The sequence below is a fragment of the Trichosurus vulpecula genome, chromosome 1 (assembly GCF_011100635.1).
Source record: "Trichosurus vulpecula isolate mTriVul1 chromosome 1, mTriVul1.pri, whole genome shotgun sequence".
Classification (NCBI taxonomy): domain Eukaryota; kingdom Metazoa; phylum Chordata; class Mammalia; order Diprotodontia; family Phalangeridae; genus Trichosurus; species Trichosurus vulpecula.
Genome location: NC_050573.1, coordinates 225,633,112 through 225,654,529, shown reverse-complemented (window position 1 = coordinate 225,654,529; position 21,418 = coordinate 225,633,112). Strand labels below are relative to the sequence as shown.

Here is a 21,418-nt window from a genome sequence, read left to right as displayed (position 1 = left end):
GTTAAATATTACCCAATTACATGTAACAAATTTTTAAACATTCATTTAAAAAATTTTGCATTCTAAATTCTCCCCCTTACTGGGATTTTTCAAAGTGACTGGGAATTACCTAGCCAATGACTTGGCTAATAGTGTTTGTCACTTTATGAAAAATTATACATTTGCTATACTTGTTTGAAATTACTGTTTGTCATGTTGACATAATTAATAGCTGCCATACTAGAGGTAGGTATTGCAGATTCATGCCTCAGGCCTGATGCTCAGACTGTGACATCCTTCATATACAAAGATGATACTATTCTGAGTGGCTCTGTGAAAACCTCCACAAAAGCTACAAAACCAGCAGCCTCTCCTCTTAGCCATTGATTGTTCTTTCTACCTATGTGAAGCTATGTATCTCTTTTTTTACCCATTTGCCTGCAATTTTCAACTTAGTAGGAGAAAGACCCCTCCAGGCCCTTTTCCTGGTCTATTTCATTTTTAAAGTGGCAGATGGAACTATAAGATTCATTAACTTGGTCATTTGATTCGAATGGGTATAAATTCCCAGTTTTCCTAGAAGTGGCATTGGGAGTTTTTTTTTCCCTTCCATGTACATATTCTTGCCCATTTACATTTGTATCCAGGGGCAAGCTGTTGCAAGATGGATGTCCAGAGTAAAGGTACATATATATGGTTATGAAGCTGAAGTGGTGTCAAACAACCAACTTTATCTAGAATCTCTGAAGTCTTCTAGAATTTCAGTTTTTAAAAACTTCACACATTTTGGGGGGAGATAATGAAATTTTAGGATTAGAGTATAGGGTTGCTTTGACCTGCTTCCATTAAGACTAACTGGGAGCCCCATTGCATTTTATATGCATTTCAATAAAAGAAAGATACTAACAGTCAACTGTCAATTACTTGCTTTTGTATTATCTGCGGTCTCCTCACCCTGATAGTCCAGCAGGATCGTACAGAACTGACATTTAGGCTGAATAGGGGAGTTGTGATGACTACAGAGATAATATTTATGGAACAACTGTAAATTATTTTTAAACTACTGTTTTCTATCCCATTCAGTCCCAGGGATCATCAAGAGTTGACTGTATACTTTCTCTCCCAAAGTTTTATAGGAAGTCAAGTCCAAAGAACCTTACGAAGGCCCTTAAAGAAATTATATTAAATATAATTGCATATATGAGAAATCAAATTTCAATGTCTGAAAACAACACATAGGATACAGGATTGTAGAATTTGGAGCTGAAAGGGACATTGTTAGAGATGCTCTAGAACAGTCCTCCTTTTTCCATGTTAAGAAACTGAGGCCGAGAAGTAGATGGCATATGTGTTTGGGATATATTTTTCGATAAAGAGAAAATTATAGTAAATTCATCTTTAGAAATGTCATTTTTAATTTGGGTGTTGATGAAAAGCTAAAAAATATAATAAAAAATTTTCTTGTGTAGTTTAAGATAAAACCATGTTGGGAGTAAACATTTTAAGTGGTGAAAACACATGGCAATATTCTTTGAATAAAGGTCTTTAAAACAAAATGTGCTTTGATTTGCACTGCCTAATACTAATAGCCATAGTTGATGGAACCCCCTCTTTGGTCCTTAAGAATAAAAAGGTAGAAATGTATTATGGCAGACCACATTTTACTTTTCACTTAACAAATACAAGTTTGTACCATTTTTCTTAAAACTAAAGGTATCACAATGCTGTTTTCTGAAATGGTCTTTCAATTAGTTTGATCTAGATCTTTAAATTAGTTTAAAGTCTGGGTCTTTAAATTAATTTAATTTCAATATGTCAAAAGTTTAAAAAGTTTTTTTAGATGAATGTTAAAATACAGAGGAGCTTAATCACTTTGGAAAGGAGAAATTTTTTGCAACATTCAATATATATTTAATGTAATTTATGAAGAAATTGTCAGTTATTGGACATTAGTGTAAGTGGAGTTTTAAATCAGGCAGGGGCTCAGCGTTTCACTGGGTAAATTTAAGGAGAAAAGCTTGGAAAATGTTATTTCATTGGTCATGGGAAAATAAAGATCAAGAAACTTTAGTTATATCATTAATTCTATCTATTGACACATGTATATATACACAAACATATGTACAAAATTTAAGCTCCCATTTCTGAGAAAAGGTGGCATTTAAAAAATTTTGATGGTCTGAGTTAGCATAGACATCTAGTCAATTAAACAAGAATTGTTATTCAAAACTTCCTTTGAGTGAGATACCAGGTAGTCATTGGCAAAGTGTTCTTAAGGTGTCAATGATAAAAATTCTCTTCCCTTTCTAGTCCAAATGATTCATACTAGTTATGAACAGGCAAAGTCATCTAATTAACCCGAATCATTTAGAACAGGAAAATCAACACAGAGACTATGATGGAAAGGCTTTTTTTATTTTTCCCCAGATAATTTTCAAATAAGAGGCTTTAATGAAAAATGTTTAGTGCTATCACCATGAATACCAGTAAGACCTTGGATTTTATACACACAGAAAGCTGAGAACACATTCCTCATGGCCCTAATTTAATAGTACTTCATACAAAATTCTCTGTATTTTCACCATCAGTAAATAATGGTAGCACATTTTAGGAACTTTCATGTCTCCTATGTGACCTTTAAAACCAAGTCCTACATTTATTAACACAGTTAGAAAAATAAAAGCTTTAAGAAAAATTCATGGTGGTGAGTTCATGTTGCTAGTTACATATCCTCTCGCAACTTAATTCTTAAAATGCTACGTGCCATAAAGTCTCCAAGGTTTGACTTAAAAGGCTCAAAATTTTGAAATCTAGTAAGATAATTTTAATCAATGTGAATATCAGTAAGACTTGCTTTCATTTTCAATCATCTTGCGAAAATCTATCCCCATTGTCTGCTGGATGGCAGCCTTTCAAATATTAATAAATATATTACATGTATTTACAAACTTTCTCATATATTCTGATACTGATATGAGGTTAAACTACAGGGAGAGAAACATGGACCTCTCCACAGGGTAACTTCATGAGGTATGAGAACAAAAAGAAGTGGCACTCAACACCTGGAGCGAGCGTGGGAGGAGAGCAAGGAAAGTGGAAGAGGAAATCCAACAGTGCTGCCAACCAAGGAAGAACACCTAACACTGAAGACAGCACTTTTTCAGGTTTGTACAGGGCACTGCGCACAGCAGGTCATTTTATTTCATTTGAGCACACACTGCCCCAAGATCCCTTAAACTCCAAATGAAAGGGGCAGCACAGATGCCTTAAGAAACCCAAAAAACTGGATCACAAGTGAATGCTGAATAGCATAAAGAGGGACACTGAACAATTTTAAAATGTGAAAATGAGTCCTAAAGACAGATAAGGCAAAGGATTTTAAATTCCAGCCCTTCAAACTGAGAATTGCTTCTTATGGGAATTAAGTGATCATTATAGAATTTAGCATAGGAGAACAAAAGGTTAAAACACAAGGATTGGTTTTGGCACCCCAAAAAGCACACTAATAGGACTGATACAAATTACAAGTTGACTGGTACTTTCCTCCTTTTCTTACAGTTACCATTTAAAAAATTATTTCATTTGTATTTACCATGCTTCCTATTATGTTGAATTTGCCCATTTATATTCTAATAATCAAGAGAGCAAGAATGGTGAGTAGAGTTTCACAAACTTCTGTACTATCATGGACCTAAAGGAGGAAGATGGGCTGGAAAGGTCACCTCTAGTTATTTGCTTTTATTTATTTTTGTGAATGTAAGAACATCTCGCAGTTTTAGGATGTTACTTTTGCTTTTGTGTAGCTTGTTATGAGAGGATGCAGTGTGTCCTCTTTATAGGCTTCAAGCCCTGCCTTAGACGTATACTGGCTGTCTGACGGTAGGCAGGCCACTAAATTTCCAGTACCCCTAGCAACTCTCTAAGACTGAAAATTAAGTTTTGAAAGGAATTTCTAGACTAGGATTTCCCTATACAGATTAAATTATGGGTCCAGACCAAAAACCAAGCAAACAAAAAACTGGTCAAGCATGGCTGTGTGTATGTTTATACACACACACACGTAGAAGGAACATAATTGAGCTATCTTTTTCTCTTACCTTCATATCCCTTTTCAAGCTAGGAATTATTTTAAAAGTTTGACTATGGGGTCCCAAAAATTGTGGCTCGCATAAAATTTTTTTTCCTGAATATAAATTTCAAACAACTTGGTCTCTTAGAAAATGTTACAAATAAGTTTCACTGAATAGATTTTTCAAAGCTCTTAAAACAATTTAAATTTCTACATAATCAGAAATCCCTGGAGACATTATAGTTTCACATGCAAATATGGAGGAACTGTTAACGTGCATTATTTAATTAATCATTAAAATTTATTTTGGAAATTTTAAGCTATGAAATCATAAAATTTTAGTCCATTTTAAAATAGTGTTGGGACAGTTTTGAGGCATGTTAATTTCATAGAGAAATGTTAACTATATTTTGATACAATAACACTTATCATGCCACCTATGATGCTGTCATCAGGTTGAATATGGATGTACCTACTACTGCTTTATGAAAATTACAGTGCATGTGCATTAAGTGATCTGACAAACATCAATAGTTATTTGGTTGGTTGTTTTTAAGCATACCAAAATAATCTATCCCATTTACGACCTTAAATGAGCTGATAAATTTCAGGTGCACAATGGCTCATCCTTTCTCCTCCCCGCCCCCCCTTACTACACACATGAATCCATTTGTGAGAAAAAGAAATGCAAAAAAGCATCTGAAGCCAGTCAGCAGGTTAATTAATGTTCTTGTAACTTTAAAACAGCTAAACAACCATTTTTTGTTTTTAAAAAGTTCATTTACAAAAATAAATAAATTTGTTTCCAGTCTAAGACCTTAGGTACCAAATTACAGCTGAGTTTAGACTTGATGGCCAAGTTCCTAAGATATGAAAAACACAGTTGATAATGTATCTGCTACCAGAGCCAATACCAGTGTGGTCAGAGGCTGCCAACCTGTGTAGTTTCAAAATAGACCACCCACCTTTTGAGTATAATCATGGACTCTCTTTTTACATTATAGGAATACACTCAAGCTGCTGCCATACACTTAGTCCCCAAACTTTTGCCAAATCTCTATCGCCCAGTCTATTATTACTAATACTACCAATAATCATAATACATTCAAAGGAATAAAGTGTCACCTCCATGAGAGACATTGGTCAGTTACACTAGGGCTGACAAATCCAGCAGCTTCGGGGAAATAGTCACCCATTTGGGTGTACAGCTTATGCTGGTGTTTTACACTAGAACACAGACATCATAAAGTCCCTTATTTAACCAAAATCTCAGATTAACAAGAAATTTAAAAATTGATTTGTTAGCATTAGCAAATCCTAGAGTTTATGCTGTGAGACAATAATTACTATAGCCCAAGTAAGGAGTTTGGTGTCCTCCAGGAGGGCTCTGGATTACTGTATACACTACATGTGAACACTATTAGGTGGAAATGCCAATATGACTTACTGCTTAGAACTGTGCTAACACTGATTCCTTTGTTAGATTGGTTTCTCCTTAAAGAACCTTTCAGCCTTGGTTGGAAAACGATTCAAGAAATGGTAAAGAACTGAACTCAGGGAAAATTGTTTTGTCCTTCAAATGTACAAATTAAAAAAAAAAAGGCAAGTTTCAAACCACTGTTTTCTTTCAGTGCAAATGATTGATTAGCTGACCTGTTGCATATCAATAACAGATATGAACACAGTATTCAGTCAGTAGAACAACGTGGTGCAACAAATATCTGATCTAATGCAAATTCAAGCCTATGAAATAAAACCACAAAAAGGAAAAGAAAGACAATGCAGTTTTTAGTGTTCTCCCACCAATGCTGACTTTGTGAACAAGAGCAACTGGAAAGGCACAAGGCTCAGATTTCATTGATAGTTCTCTCCGAAGGGCAGTACTCTGAGGGACCTGCTGAGGACATGTAGAATGACTGTGTTTTCCTTTTCAAACGAGCTCGCTTGTTGGCCAGCACCAGGCTTCTCCGGCTGGAGCTGATGATTTCTGAAATAAACTTTTTGCAGTCTACACACACCTCCATAGTACTCCAGTCCTCCATCAATTCTTTGGGAAATTGTAGTTCTTCATCTGACTTATCTACAGACTTAGATTTTGAGGAGAACCTAAAAAAAAAACACCTAAATCAATACTTATATTTTCCATTAAGAGCATCATGTGAATCAAATATAAATCCTGAAGGTACCACTGCTGAAATATAAGGAGAATCTCATTATTTATTAGAGCCTATTGTAAATAAGCCTCTTCACTCATATCCTACTCTAATCTCACTGTGGCAAGGAGGTAATGCCAGGGTAATGCAAGATCATGCCAGTAGAGGGCAATATCTGGCAGGTCTTACCAAACTAAGAATTCTTCAAGGATATCTCGAAATCATCTGAAAGAGGTTCATCACCATGTGGTTGTCCACCAGGTTGTAAGGTTTTTCAGCTACAGAAACTTATTGACACCCCAGTGGGACACAGTGAGTTTCCATCTGCATCAATGGACTTGAAATCATGGATCCTTCAAGTCCTGAAGTGTTTTCAAGGCATCAGGTATTGAAGAAAAAGACTAGAAAACAATGTTCTTTTTTTCAAAAGAATTTGGGAAATTTGCTAAGTAAAATATCTGAGAATCTTAAAATTACAATATTTGGAATGTAATGTATCCTCAAACTAGAATGCTAAAGGAATAGAGTATTTTGCTTAATTGAATATTCTGTTTAACTGAGAACTACCACACATCGGAATACACGGATTACTATTTTTCAAAGAATTAAAGAGCAGAGAGGAAAAGAACACTATGCTAAAATCATACTGCACATAATTTAAAATCTCCGATTCTTCAGATGTCCCTTCAAAGTCTTGCAGTGGCTCAGTCTCTTCATTATGAACATTAGTTATTGTATGATAGAAGGTAGGTATAGCACTATTGTTCGTATGACAATCAACAAAGCCTGGAAGTTGTTCGTTAATATGCTGCTTCACACAACATTTATTTCTTTCTCATAAAAGCACTGTGCTGAATGTAGAATGCTACCCCTTACAAATTCTGGTGATTGTAGTTTTCTGGTTGCTTGAAATCTAGAAAATTTTACGTATTTTACCTTATCATTTTCAAAATGGAAGTAATTTTTATTTTTTAAGCTACTTATTTTATGTTTTCATGATTTTCAAAGATTTAGAGCTGGAATTTTTAAAAAGCATTTACTATTCCATTTAAGATGAAAATAAATATAACTATTAATACAGCAGCAGTAAAATGACATCCATTTGTCTGGGCTCAATGCAAGCTCTCTCATTACTACCATGGTCTACCCTAGGAATTCTAAGTGTTTGTGAAATTTTATATCCTAAATTCATTAATAATTCAAAAATAAAAGCTTATCATTCAAGTACAATATCTAAAGGGAGAGAAGTGTGGATCTTCAGACTCTAGCATATGGCCCCAAAACAGTTCATAGATTAACTTCTCTCTTACTCTTCTCCCTCCCTGCAATAGAACTGCAATGGGTTGCAAGAGTTAGTAGCTTGTACCAATCTACTTCTGGCTTGTGAGCTGATGGTCAATACTCAAATCATTCTCTTTTCTCTGAAAGTCTGTGGCCGATGTCTTGCCTACCCTCTCAAGAACCAAAATTCAGTCAGTCTCTACCCCACCCTACTCAAGATGTGGCTCCCACTTAGCTTTGGAAAAAGTTTAGTACCCTGGCACCTTTTAAAAACATTTACCACCTCTGGCATCAAGCTTTACTTTTATAAGTAGAATATAAATATCTTGATGGTACAGACTATTCTGTTTTTGTCTTTGAATAAACAGCATAAATAGCACAGTGCTTTGCACACAGCAATCACTTAATATTTGCTGGACTTAGTTGTTCTTTCTTTAATAACCAGCCCAAAACACTGAAGGCCAAACTCTACACGAAGGATAAAACTTGATTTCCTCCTAAAAATAAGAATGGGGGGAAAAGTGACCAGAATGGCTCTACAGATGTCTTTAATCTTCATTTTAAAACAGTAAATTCATTTGTAAAAATTGCATTGTAAATGGGTTTCAGTTTTGTAGTAGCTAGTTTAGAGTTTGAAAAAGATGGAGCTTAAAAATGATCTAATCCAGCTTCATCATTTTACAAAAAAGAAACTGAGGCCTAGAGATATTAAGTGACTTGCCCAAAACCTCAGTGTAAAAGTTACAGAGCTGAGATTCAAACTTTGTGTTCTATCCATTACACTGTGCTGCCTTACTTCTAAGTTTCAAAAAGGGTTAGGAAACCTAATTAACTATAAAGTAAGGTGGTTTATAAATACCTGCTTGCCCATTCACTAAGGCACTAACTGTCTACTAACTGTGTAGACTGGTCTGTTTTTGCAGTTTACTGGCAAAAGCCAAACCCATCCCTCATCACAGACACAGAAAAGATGATCTCTCTGTTACTAATAAAAGTTCCCGGAATTCTCACCTGGCAATGCTCCGAAGTGGCCGATGGTGGCTAGTGGAGGGTTTTTCAGGTCTCATAAAACTTTCTCCTCTTTGCAAGGCAGAAGGTCCCAGAGAAAAGATAGGAAGAGTGGAATATGGCTTGGATGGCAATCGCATCTGTTACCCCAAAATGAGACCAAGAATGAAAAATGTTGTCACAGATACATAACCTGTGCTCTAAATTCATGCCCTAAAAGTAGCATGAGCTATTTATCTTAGCTTACCTTTTTGCAACACTGTGAGCATACTGGCCTGTGTATGAAATAAAAAACGGTAGTTAGTATAGGGCATTTGAAGTATTTTGTCAATAACTGAATGTCCATCTTCCTGGGTAGATTTCTATACTTAATTGTGAAAACTCTGTATTTTCTCCCATCAAAATGTGCACTTCGGGGGTGAAGCCAAGATGGTGGCTGGAAAGCAGGGACTTGCTTAAGCTCCCTCCAAGGTCCCTCCCTCCAGGTCCCTCCAAACACCTATAAAAATGGCTCTGAACAAATTCCAGAGCTGCAGAACCCACAAAATAGGGAAGGGAAGCAGGGCTCCAGCCCAGGACGGCCTGGATGGTCACTGGGAAAGGTCTATCTCATGGAGCTGGGAGCAGAGCCCAGCATGGGCCATGCCAGGGCCAATGAGACTGCGAGCCGGGCGGAACAGGCGTAGCGCCCTGAATCAGTGAGCTGAGGCAGTTACCAGATTTCTCAACCCACAAACGCCAAAGACAACAGAGAAGGTTAGTGGGAAAAGCTGCAGGGGACAGAGTGAAAGGAGTTCGCGGTGGGCTACCACCCTGGGGGTGGCAGAGGTGGTGCAGCTCTGAGGCTGCTTCCAGAGCTACAGCTGCAGTTGCTTCTGGCCCTAGGCCCACCTGGTGGGAGGAATTAAGCAGCAGATCAGAGTGGGAGTGCAAAGCCTGCTTTGCCCTGCCTGGATCTGGGCTGCAATCCTGGTTTGTGGTTCTTGGGGGAGAAGGAGCACTGGTGTGGCAGAGCTTGTTGTGTAGAAGTAGCTCTGAAAATAGCAGTGCAGCCCCTCGAGCTTGGGACAAAGTACTCTCTACTCTACAAGCAGTCATACCCCAACAAAAAGCTCAAGGGTCAAGTAGTTGGCTGGGAACATGAACAGGCAGCAAAAACAGTCTCAGATTCAGACTCAGACTTTGGAATCTTTTTTTGGTGACAAAGAAGACCAAAACATACAGCCAGAAGAAGTCAACAAAGTCAAACAGCCTACATCAAAAGCCTCCAAGAAAAACATGAACTGGTCTCAGGCCATGGAAGAGCTCAAAAAGGATTTGGAAAAGCAAGTTAGAAAAGTAGAGGAAAAGTTGGGAAGAGAAATGAGAGTGATGTGAGAAAACCATGAAAAACAAGTCAAGGGCTTGCTAAAGGAGACCCAAAAAATACTGAAGAAAATAATACCTTAAAAAAACAGACTAATTCAAATGGCAAAAGAGCTCCAAAAAGCCAATGAGGAGAAGAATGCCTTGAAAGGCAGAATTAGCCAAATGGAAAAGGAGGTCCAAAAGACCACTGAAGAAAATACAACCTTAAAAATTAGACTGGAGCAAGTGGAAGCTAGTGACTTGATGAGAAGTCAAGATATTATAAAACAGAACCAAAGGAATGAAAAAAGTGGAAGACAATGTCAAATATCTCATTGGAAAAACCACTGACCTGGAAAATAGATCCAGGAGAGATAATTTAAAAATTATATTGGACTACATGAAAACCATGATCAAAAAAAAGAGTCTAGATATCATCTTTCAAGAAATTATCAAGGAGAACTGCCCTGATATTCTAGAGCCAGAGGGTAAAACAGAAATTGAAGGAATCCACTGATCACCTCCTGAAAAAGATCCCAAAAAGAAAACTCCTAGGAATATTGTCACCAAATTCCAGAGCTCCCAGATCAAGGAGAAAATAATGCAAGCAGCAAGAAAGAAACAATTTGAATATTGTGGAAACACAATCAGGATAACACAAGATCTAGTAGCTTCTACATTAAGGGATCAAAGGGCTTGGAATATGATATTCCAGAAGTCAATGGAGCTAGGATTAAAACCTAGAATCACCTACCCAGCAAAACTGAGTATCATGCTCTAAGGCAAAATATGGGCTTTCAATAAAATAGAGGACTTTCAAGCTTTCTCAGTGAAAATACCAGAGCTGAATAGAAAATCTGACTTTCAAACACAAGAATCAAGAGAAGCATGAAAAGGTAAACAAGAGAGAGAAATCATAAGGGACTTACTAAAGTTGAACTGTTTTGTTTACATTCCTACATGAAAAGATGATGCGTATAATTCATGAGACCTCAGTATTAGGGTAGCTGAAGGGAATATACGTGTGTGTGTGTGTGTGTATGTATATATATACGTATATATATATACATACACACACATATATACATACACACATAGACAGAGGGCACAGGGTGAGTTGAATATGAAGGTATGATATCTAAAAAAAAATCAAATTAAGGGATGAGAGAGGAATATATTGAGAGAGGGAGAAAGGGAGAGATAGAATGGGGTAAATTACCTCACATAAAAGTGGCAAGAAAAAGCAGTTTGTTGGAAGGGAAGAGGGGGCAGTTGAGGGGGAATGAGTGAATCTTGCTCTCATCGGATTTGAACTGAGGAGGGAATAATATACACACTCAGTTGGGTATCTTGCCCCACAGGAAAGAAGGGGGAAGGGGATAAAAAAGGGGGGACGATAGAAGGGAGGGCAGATGGGGAAAGGGTAATCAAAAGCAAATACTTTTGAAAAGGGACAGGATCAAGGGAAAAAAATTGAATAAAGGGGGATTGGATTGGAGGGAGCAAAATATAGTTAGTCTTTCACAACATGAGTATTGTGGAAGGGTTTTACATAATGATACACTTGTGACCTATGTTGAATTGCTTGCCTTTTTAGGGAGGGTGGATGGGGAGGGAAGAGGGGAGAGAATTTGGAACTCAAAGTTTTAAAAGCAGATGTTAAAAAAAAAAGTTGTTTTTGCATGCAACTGGCCAATAAGATATACAGGCAATGGGGCACAGAAATCTATCTTGCCCTACAAGAAAGTAAGCGAAAAGGGGATGGGGGGAGTGGGGTGACAGAAGGGAGGGCAGAATGGGGAACGGGGCAATCAGTATATATGCCATCTTAGAGTGGGTGGGAGGGTAGAAGTGGGGAGAAAATTTGTAATTCAAAATCTTGTGGAAATCAATGCTGAAAACTAAAAATATTAAATACATAATAATAAAAGGTGCACTTCACGTGACAGTAGATAGGACAAATATACCTTACCTCAGAAAAAGACCAAGATAAATAGATCATCTACATTTATATAAAATTTTCCTTTTTTTAAAAATATAAGGTGATCGCATTAATTGCTTCTAAATATCATGTCTAGTTTAAACATAAAATACTATCATCAAAATCATCCTTGCTTAAATTAAATGAATTATCCTAGTTTATAATAATCAATTGTTTGGCAAATTATTATAATGAAACCAACACTCTTACCTCCTCCAAAGACATGAAAATACAAGACAGATAAGCAGGACAATACCAATGGTTTCCTTGTGTAGAGAAGCTTAAAATAAAACCAGAGTCACTGGGATTCTTACTAGTAAATGTCTTTCATCATGTAAGGATTGCCTTACCTCTTACAGAACTGACAGGTATAAGACCAAGTGAAGAAGGAAAACCTCCTAGTTCGGCAACAGAAGCAGAGCTAGGAAATAAAATTTGAAAAAGGAAGAACTTTGTCAACAGTTAATTTTCTAATAATGGAATATGTTGTGATGTGCATATTACATAAGGTCAGTGGATGCCATGAAGAAGACAACTGAGGCATTGGTTTTTAGGTTGGCTCTCCCTCACCTCATAAAAAAACACAATTATACGTTTGCAGTTTCACATGAATAGTAAGGTTATATAGGTTTAAAGACCTGGAAACAAACTGATGGACTCAAAGAATTGTACTCTCCCATTCTGGGACATTTCTTATTTACAAAACCCACCAAAAACCATCTTAAGGTATATATAGTTTTATATACTCACATTAATTACTAGGTTTATTTTTAAGCCCTCAACAAAACTGTCCTATTTGTTAGCTTGGTATTTCAAGAGAGGAACCTTGGTGATTCTCCCTCTTTAGAGAAAGATAGAAAGAAATACCACTTGACTGCTAGGGAACAGAGAAGATTCTAGGATCCAGAGAAATTCTAAGAATCATGTTTCAACACCCACAGATATACCTTTCCTTTTTTCAGTGCAGTGTAGACATCTTTATACTGTTGGTACTTTTCCAGCTCTGCCTTTACCAGCACCTGGCGAATATGCATCACTTCCTCCACCGTGAGAGCCAAGCATTCCACTGGATAACAGAATTCTTCCTGAAATTCAAAATTCCACAGGAATAAGAAACTCCCATGCCCACTGCAAGTTTTTCTCTCAGAGAACCATTTACCTGATTAGTAGAAGCTTCAAAGAAGAAAGATTTTTCATGAAAACTAGAAAAGAGTTGGCTGGTCTGTGGGCATCACATAACTTTCAAATACCTAAGATAAGAGATGGCATAATAACTGCTATCTGATTCACTTCTATCTTTGTGCCATTTACAACAATAACATCAAAGTTTTCAGGTTCAGGTGTTTTGTCTCATGGAGCTGTTTTATTTTAGTAGACATGTATATTTTTACAGTGAAAGTTTTTCAGTCTTTTTTTCCTTGTTTAGTCCAATTGTGTTGCAGTTTTTTCTTTGGACTGGTAAATAAGCTGTTATTTAGTGCTGGTGTTCCATAAAGCATGTGAGATACAGACCGGTAGCAGCACTGTTTTCACAATGTAGGTCAGTTTGTGGTGCCCAGAAGAGCCAAAGAAAGTGGTTAGTATTTATCCCCAAAGGCTTTATTTAGTGGCATGTCACATCAGCGAACACAGAAATACTCCAATTTTATGAATGGAATTTGAACATGAAACTGATAAGGTAATTTTACAGACTCAATTTGTTAATGTGCATTTTTGTTCTTCCTTCCCAAAGAATTGTTAAATATATAAAGGGTTGTTTTTTTTTGGTGGGGGGCGGGGAAGGCTGGACTTAAATATTATTATAAATTTCTTCTAAGTGCTCATGGTTCAGGTTTTGATCCCCTAAAAATAGGTTAAAATAGGTTACATGCTGATGTAATTAATTCCACTGAATAAAAAAACCTCATTTCCATCTGTTTGTCATCCAGTCCTGGTTTTGATTGGATAAATCTAATAGAAAGACAGAACAATTATGCATTCCCACCATTCTATGCTTCACAGGCACTATTGTGGTGAAGTGACACTGAAACTTAATGTTCTCAGTATAAACACATTAATTCACTCCCACACACACATACACACACACAATAGCATTGCTCACAGCAACATACTGACATTTTTGAAATCTAACAAATAAGCCAGATGAAGAATCGGATGACTATGGATGTAGTCAGTTGATGGAGTTTTAACAATCAGTTCTGTCTTTCAATCAGAGAAAAATAAAAATTGAAATCTGTGGGACAAACTCCACAAACATTAGCATTTGAGAACCACCACATGCTAAAGAATTATTGCTTTGCTTACTGGAATCAAATGCACACTTCCCTCTGTTCCTCTGAATACACACACACACACAAAAAGCTGCTAAAATTTCTTTAATTTTTTATTTTCTTTTATAAAAACCAATAGCTGCATGTGTCTTACCTAGTCACATGGGGAAAGAACTGTTGGTTCAGAAATACATGATTTGCTCTGAAAGGTGCAAAAACAATCACCCATTGCACAACTTCATCTTCCAATGGGAAAAATTTTCAGATATAGCACAAGTGGCTTTACATTTAGGTTCTGTGTCTACTGTACTTTGATTTGCCTTGAAAAAGAGGGTAATATCAAATGGGAAGAAATAAAACTTGTTTGCAAAGGTATAAGCTTTCAAGAGTGTTATATCAAATAAACAGAGCAGGGTGAACATATTTGATGCAGCTACTGTCCTTTTAAATATTTCATATGAATAAAAAAAGAAAAATAGTTCATATGAATAAGAGCTTTTTCCACCTACTACCTCATTTATTCCTGAGCATATGACATTAATTTTATCATAAATTTTTTTAAACTACATATTAGTGTAAGCCTGTAAATAACCACTCACCGAATTATTTCACATAACTATGATGATTTCTTTACTACCTTGTTTGTTAAAAGGCTAAGTGGTATCTGTTTCGCAAGGTAATATTAATATATATGTTAAGGATATGTATGTATCATGTTCTTTTAGTCTTAAGTCAACAAAAATGCTGACTCAAGCATATTTTAAACTAATCACCTTTACCCATATTTTAAAATGTACCACTTTAGGGACTATGTAGGAAATAAGAGAATACTTTGCATGCCTTTTTTTTTTTTAAAAGAAAAGCTTCCAAAGCTACCCACTAGTAACATAATCCTTGTCAGGTTCAATGCTAATGTTTTAATTCTGGAGCTTTCACAAGGACAACAAAACTTCAATGCAACATGACATGAAAAACAAATATGCTAAGGTAAAATAAAAACTCTCTATATACTTTTTTTTTAAATGAAAAGAAAGACAAATTCAATACTGCTGGGCTAAATAAAATTTCAATGTATTGTGTTCAGAATGAACTAACTAAAACTCCAAAGCATCTAAAGCATTTAGAGTTTTAATTATAAACTATAACCAGGTCCCCAATTATTTAATTATGCCTAATTAAAATATTTTATAGCACATGCTACCTTCACTTTAATCAGTAGACACTAGTAAAGGGATAATGACCTAGATTCTGCAAAACTACTACATTTTCTTTATCCTCTAATTTTGGATCTAACTCCCAAGGTCAGCAGGGAGAAGTCTGAAGGTAGAAAAGTTTAAGAGGAGAATGCATATTATCAATATGCTGTATGGTCCAGTGTTCCTTTAGAGCTCATTTTTCATATTTAGTGGTGGCATTAGGAACTAGTTCAATACTCTCATTTTGTTTTCAGCATTCACAAGGGATCAGATCCGCTAATAAAAATATAGTGATAACCTAAGTACGTTAAATAGTTTATGTTATTGAGCCACAGTATAAAAAGAAAAAGACAGTTATGCTCTTATGGTTGGCATTTTACAGGTAAATAGAAGAACCTAGAGAATTTGGCCCAAAGAACCCATCATGTTTTGAGTTAAAAACCAATTAAAAGCAGTTAAAAACCAAAATGAACAGTTGTAAATCTGACTAGTTCTCTTCTATCATAATTAGAAACAAATAATTTCTTTTTACCATCGTTATGTTTAGATTCAATGAGCTAAATTTAAGCAGAGAATTAGAAAACCAAGGATCAATTATGAAAATGCTGGCAGATCATCAATGATAGTAGTGGTACGAACAATAATAGCTAGAAATTAGGTCATTCAAGTAATACTGCCAGTATCAAAACAGGGAAAGAATTGAGATTCACCCTGTATGCGATAACTTGTCACCAGAGAACAGAACTGGTAGGGACTCACTTACATTTGGGAATTTATTTCTATAGTACAATAGCCAATAAAGAGTTGATGCAGAAACCAGTTTCTGGGTCAGCTAATAAAACATAATACTTAGGAGAAAAAAAGCACAGTGTGCCGGAAGGAAGCCCTTTGCTAGAGTAAACAATTAACTCTGCTTACAAATGATGATCTGCTTTGCATGGTAAATTTACAGTCAAAATCAGAGTCAGTATGTTCCAGGATAATTTTAATTTATTTTATATGAGAGCTTTTGAACCTTTCCCCTTGCTTTAAAAGCCTGAAGATTCAAGGATAGTAAAATAGACCATGTATGAAAAATCTTAAAAGTAACAACAAAACATTAGCAATGAAAATATTTCAAACAACTGAAAAAACAGAAGAAACCCCATTTCTCTCTGTGCAAGAAGGAAGTGGGTTTTCATAAAGCCACATGACACCCTGATTATCATTACATATCTTTTTGAGGAGAGGCTGGTAATAAGAAAGGATCACTCTCCCCGCAAGCACAGACATAGTGCTACTCTTTAGTGACAGTACATTCATGAACATCCCCCAAATGGAGGCAGGCCTAAAGCACACCAGGTGCAGAAGGCGGATGTATTGCTCCAATGATCTGGTTGTGGTTTACATGGCTACTAGCATACTTTTATACTAGTATAAGAGCTTAGCTACACCAATCCAAGTGGCTGTGTTAATGCCATTTTCTTGTTCAGGAACAATCCAGGTGGGGAGTATTTAGCGCATTAGCAATATAATTCTACCCTGAGAGGGCAGAATGAAAGGCTTCTCCATGCTGTAGAATGAGATTATGTGAAGAGAAACATCTAGGGCATCTCCCTGATCTGATGCTGCATTTTTAGTTTGTTGTCCTTTCGAAGTTGATTTTCCTCTCAAATGAGGTAACGGAGTGATATATAAATCCTACAAAAGACTGAAATCAACGATCAGAAGCATAGTGCCAATCTAAGCTGTTAAATACTTTCAGCAGTACTTGCTCTCAAAAGAGGGTGCAGAAATGTAAAATAATTCCCAGAACCGGCAGAAAGAGGCCAACCTTTGCGGATTTCCACCTGCTGGTAAAAGCTCTTTCACAGAGATAATACATAGCCCCTGCTACCCCAAACATGGCTGCTTCAAAGGGATGAGAGCTGAGCAGAGAAGCTGTTTGTATGGTAGAAAAAAGTGGTCGGAAAGGTGTCCTTGGCCATAAACTGGTTATCCTAGGAACCTGAACAATAGACAGGGAAAAAAAGAAAATTGCAAAGGAAAAGAAAAGATGGAACAAAAAAACAAATGAATGCAGAACATGAATGATGTCATAATAGGGATTCCAAGTCATGAAAATAAAAAGAAAACCTGAAAATGTAAAGCTTATATATATATATATATATATATATGTATATATGTTTTTGTGTCAGCATTTGTATCTATTAGTATAAACCTAGAAAAATCTGAATTTGTAATTGCTGGAAACCAATTTCTCTCACAGCAAAGACCTACATTTGGACTTTTTTCCAAATTGCTTGTTTAGTCCTTAATATCAATATTTTTGATGGTGGGGCAGAATAAATGGAAATTGAGAGTATACACGACAACCAACTGCTTCATATGAGTGATGGAATACATGGCTAAGAAATTCTAATAACCCGCTTGTTTGGTTTCATAAGTCAGAGAAGAAATTTAAAGAACAGCCTTCTTTCACTCTGCTGGAAAATTACGATCATTTGGCCAAAGTTGAATAAAGAGACTTCAGACATCCTGTAAAAGGAGAGGAAAAAGGGTGTGATAAAAACTAAGATTATTAGCAAAAACATTTTACTTGTCTCAGTAGAAGGATTTCAAACACAAAAGAGGAACTCGTTTCACAAAATAGGGGTGTATATTTTAATCATCATCACCCCTCTTACTTAAAAAAATGTAATTACTTAATAGAGGGCACTATTGTGAAAGAAAGATTTGTACTATAATATTATATGCTTTATGTTATTTTAAGAGGGCTTTTGAAAGAGTAAAATTTTTATATGAAACGCTTACATTGTACTCATGTTGTTCTGAAAAATTATGAGACATCTGAGAGTCCAAGAGATTTCACATGACACTTTTAAAAATTATTAACAACAGCAACAATAAAGATAACTAACATTTTTATGGCACTTTCAGATTTACAAAGTGCTTTACACATATTATCTCATTTGTTCCTCACAACAACCCTGTGAGGTAGGTGCTATTATGTCCAGTTTACAATGGGGAAAGTGAGGTTAAGGAAAGGGGACTTGCCCATGGTCATACTGCTAATGTCTGAGTTAGAATTTGGACTCACATCTTCCTCACTCCAAGGTTCACGCTCTACCTGTTACACAACCATTTTTCTAAATCAGTTTCATCTTACACTCCTACCCCATAAAAGAAAACATCAACATAATAAGACTATGTACACTTACCAATAATTCAGCTTGGCAAGGAAGTGAGTCAGCTAACATTTATCTAGTACAATAAGGACTGCAAAATGCTTTACACATGTTAGGCCTAAAGTTGTGGAGGCTCTTTTTTGGCATATTCTTTTGACTAGTAATTTGCATACCTAGATGAGCCTAAATTTGTTAGCAATCAATCTAAAATATTTAATTTAATATTATATGTATGGTGTTAGCCTAGTCCACAAGAGTTTTTTATATAGACATGCTAGAATACAAGAAATTTCTTAAGGTCAAAGGCTTTTATCTTATTTAAACTTCATATTTCTCCCAGGTACCTAGCACAATGTTCTGCACACAGGGTGATTAATAATAATAGTTAACATTTATAAATTGCTTTAAAGTTTGCAAAGTCCACTTAGCACAGTGTAGGTACTTAATAAATGCTTACTGGTTGATTACTGGTTGATTAAAAGATTATATATGTATATGGTGTATACTATATATAAAATCTCATTTCATATATGTCAACATTTATATCGATATATCTACATTTATCTAAAATCTTATTTGATCCTGACAAAAATTTTATAAGTACCATTATTATCCCTTTTTTTTCAGATGAGGAAACTGAGACTGTGAGAGATTGAGTAACTTGCCCAGAATCAGTTAGGAAGAGACTGAGACAGAATTCAAACTCAGGTCTTCTTGACTCAAAGCCGCATACTCTATCCCCTGTACCACCAAGCTGCCTACAAAGGTACGTAGGTTTGTAAAGGCAAGAACAAAAGGCAGCTAACAACACTGAATGAGATTTCTAAATACAAAGGTGAGTAAAACTTACACTAATATTAAAGAAAAAAAATTATTTTATCTTTTAATCAGTGGCAAACCTAATGAATTTTGCTGTGAAAATTACTATTTGCTATGTACATGTCACTTTTGCTAAAGAGGAAGGGGGTTCCCATATACACAGGTTAAAATAATTCTTTCTATATATGGTATTCATGAATATTTTCTTCACCATATGGAAATGAAATCTTGTCAGAAACCCAAAAAGGCTATTTAAAGAAAATAAGAGCTATAGCAGTCTTCACACAAATCTTAATCTCAAAAGAATGAGATTTTTAAAATCTCCAACTTTGTTTTTCATAATAGCACTTTCCTCAATTGTATTCCTGGGGAACAGAAATGCATGGGATTTACTTGTGTACTCTGGGTCAGTACATGTCTTCTCCCTTATACTTCTCTCCCTTCCTGTATGAAGGGGATCATATCCTTGAAGAGTCTATCTTTGTCTCATTTGTACCCCTTGAGAAAAAATCAAATTTTAACGAACCAAAACAAAGAAGCTCCAGATCTCCTTCTTCATTTCTGAATTAAGTAGGCCTTTTCTAGACTTAGTTGCAAGCATTACAACAAAGCATTAAATTTGAGATCCTAAGGCAGAATTATTGATTTAAGCCTTGTGACATACTGGAAACCTTTCTTATGCCAGTAGAGACTAAACAAGAAGCTTTTCAGACTTTTTCTGGCCAGTGGAACTGTTGAATTCTTGTTGGCAGGGGGCTAGTGGACTCTATGTCCTGCTGACCCAAGAAATAAGAAACCATACACTGGGCCTGCCAGTCTCTTGGGGAAATCTGGTAACTTCTTCCCGACAGCACCAGTTTTTTTTTTTTTCGCCAATTCTCTATTTCATCCAGTGAACTGGGAAACAAAGTACAATGGGAATTAATGGGTCAAACATTTTTCTCTTCCAATAAACTCAACGTTAAATGTGTTACATCAGTGAACTCAATAATATACAGTGGGACTTTGCTACAGAATCCGTGAAGTTTTTAAAGTCAGTACCAGTGGATTAACACAGGACACATAAAACATTTCTTTAATATGACTATGTCTCCTAGTGAAAAAAAAAGTCACTGAAAACTTTAAATTTAGTTTATAGAGAATATTAATCCTTTACTTAGATGTTACTTATATTTCTTTTACATTAAAAAAAAGTTTAAATGTAAACCTTTGGATTTTTTTCTTCCCCCTGAAAAGAAGCTAAGACCCAGTCTTTTAATTACTTACAAGTGATCTGGAGCTCTGTCTGGATGGTGGCAGGAACTGTCTAACGTTGGTGGGGGTTTCCTTTTCAATGGAATGTCGTCTTTGGGGTGGCTGTCGTCTCTCTGGCTGGGGTGTTGATGATATGGGCAAGAATTTTGGAGGCACTAAAGATTTAACCAAAATAAGTTAGCTTTCTCACCACCACCAACTCCTCCCTGACCCCTAAAAACATTCTGTTTTGGTTGTTTTCTAACAGAAATGTTCCTTACACTGCCAGTGATTATTATAGTATTTGAATATAGGGTATCTGATAGAGAGGCACATAAGTAGTGCTCCTTATTTGTTTTTTTTTTTTGGAGAATATGAGAACATAAATAAAATCTCGCATAGATGAACTTGGCACAGATATTACAAGAGTAAAGGAAAACTTTCAAGAAAGGTACATGATAAGTTAATGATAGAAAAACCATTCTAAGTTTAAATGTCAAAATAAATTATAAAATGATACAGCTACTTCATTACAAATACCTAATTATTAATAGACAGGCACTGGAAATTAGTGCCTCTACCGTTGAAGTGGAGAAACTAAGGCACAGAATAATAGATCAGGAATTCTAGACTTTTATCCTTACATTTTGATGACTGAATTACAGTTCTCCTTGACAAGAGTTTTGATGCCATCTCATGTTCATATGGCCATTTAAGGTTTATGAAGTTCATCCCCACACACCCAAAACCAGACTGGGAAGTAGAAACTACAAAGTAATCTTTATAGACAGTTTGTGAACTTCATACTTATTTTATAGGAATCAGAGAAAGCAGACTCAGAGTGGTGAGAGTAATTTCTGGGCTTGTATACGAACAATGCTCTCATGACTCCCAAGTTGGAACCTCTAATAAAAT

The 21,418-nt window shown here is 35.9% G+C and overlaps 1 protein-coding gene across 2 annotated transcripts in view; it reads right to left on the bottom strand.

The window, feature by feature from the left end:
* Positions 1–2,373: 2,373 nt before the first annotated feature.
* SPIRE1 (spire type actin nucleation factor 1) overlaps positions 2,374–21,418 on the bottom strand; it is a 263,983-nt gene continuing 244,938 nt past the window's right edge. For both annotated transcript variants that reach the window (XM_036760909.1, XM_036760915.1), the window contains 7 exons: positions 20,537–20,679; positions 17,098–17,271; positions 12,766–12,903; positions 12,169–12,239; positions 8,738–8,765; positions 8,494–8,630; positions 2,374–6,154 (listed from right to left, as the gene is read on the bottom strand). In XM_036760909.1, the coding sequence (XP_036616804.1) occupies positions 5,896–6,154; positions 8,494–8,630; positions 8,738–8,765; positions 12,169–12,239; positions 12,766–12,903; positions 17,098–17,271; positions 20,537–20,679 (950 nt within the window). In that variant the 3' untranslated portion in view covers positions 2,374–5,895. The remainder of the gene's footprint in view (positions 6,155–8,493; positions 8,631–8,737; positions 8,766–12,168; positions 12,240–12,765; positions 12,904–17,097; positions 17,272–20,536; positions 20,680–21,418) is intronic.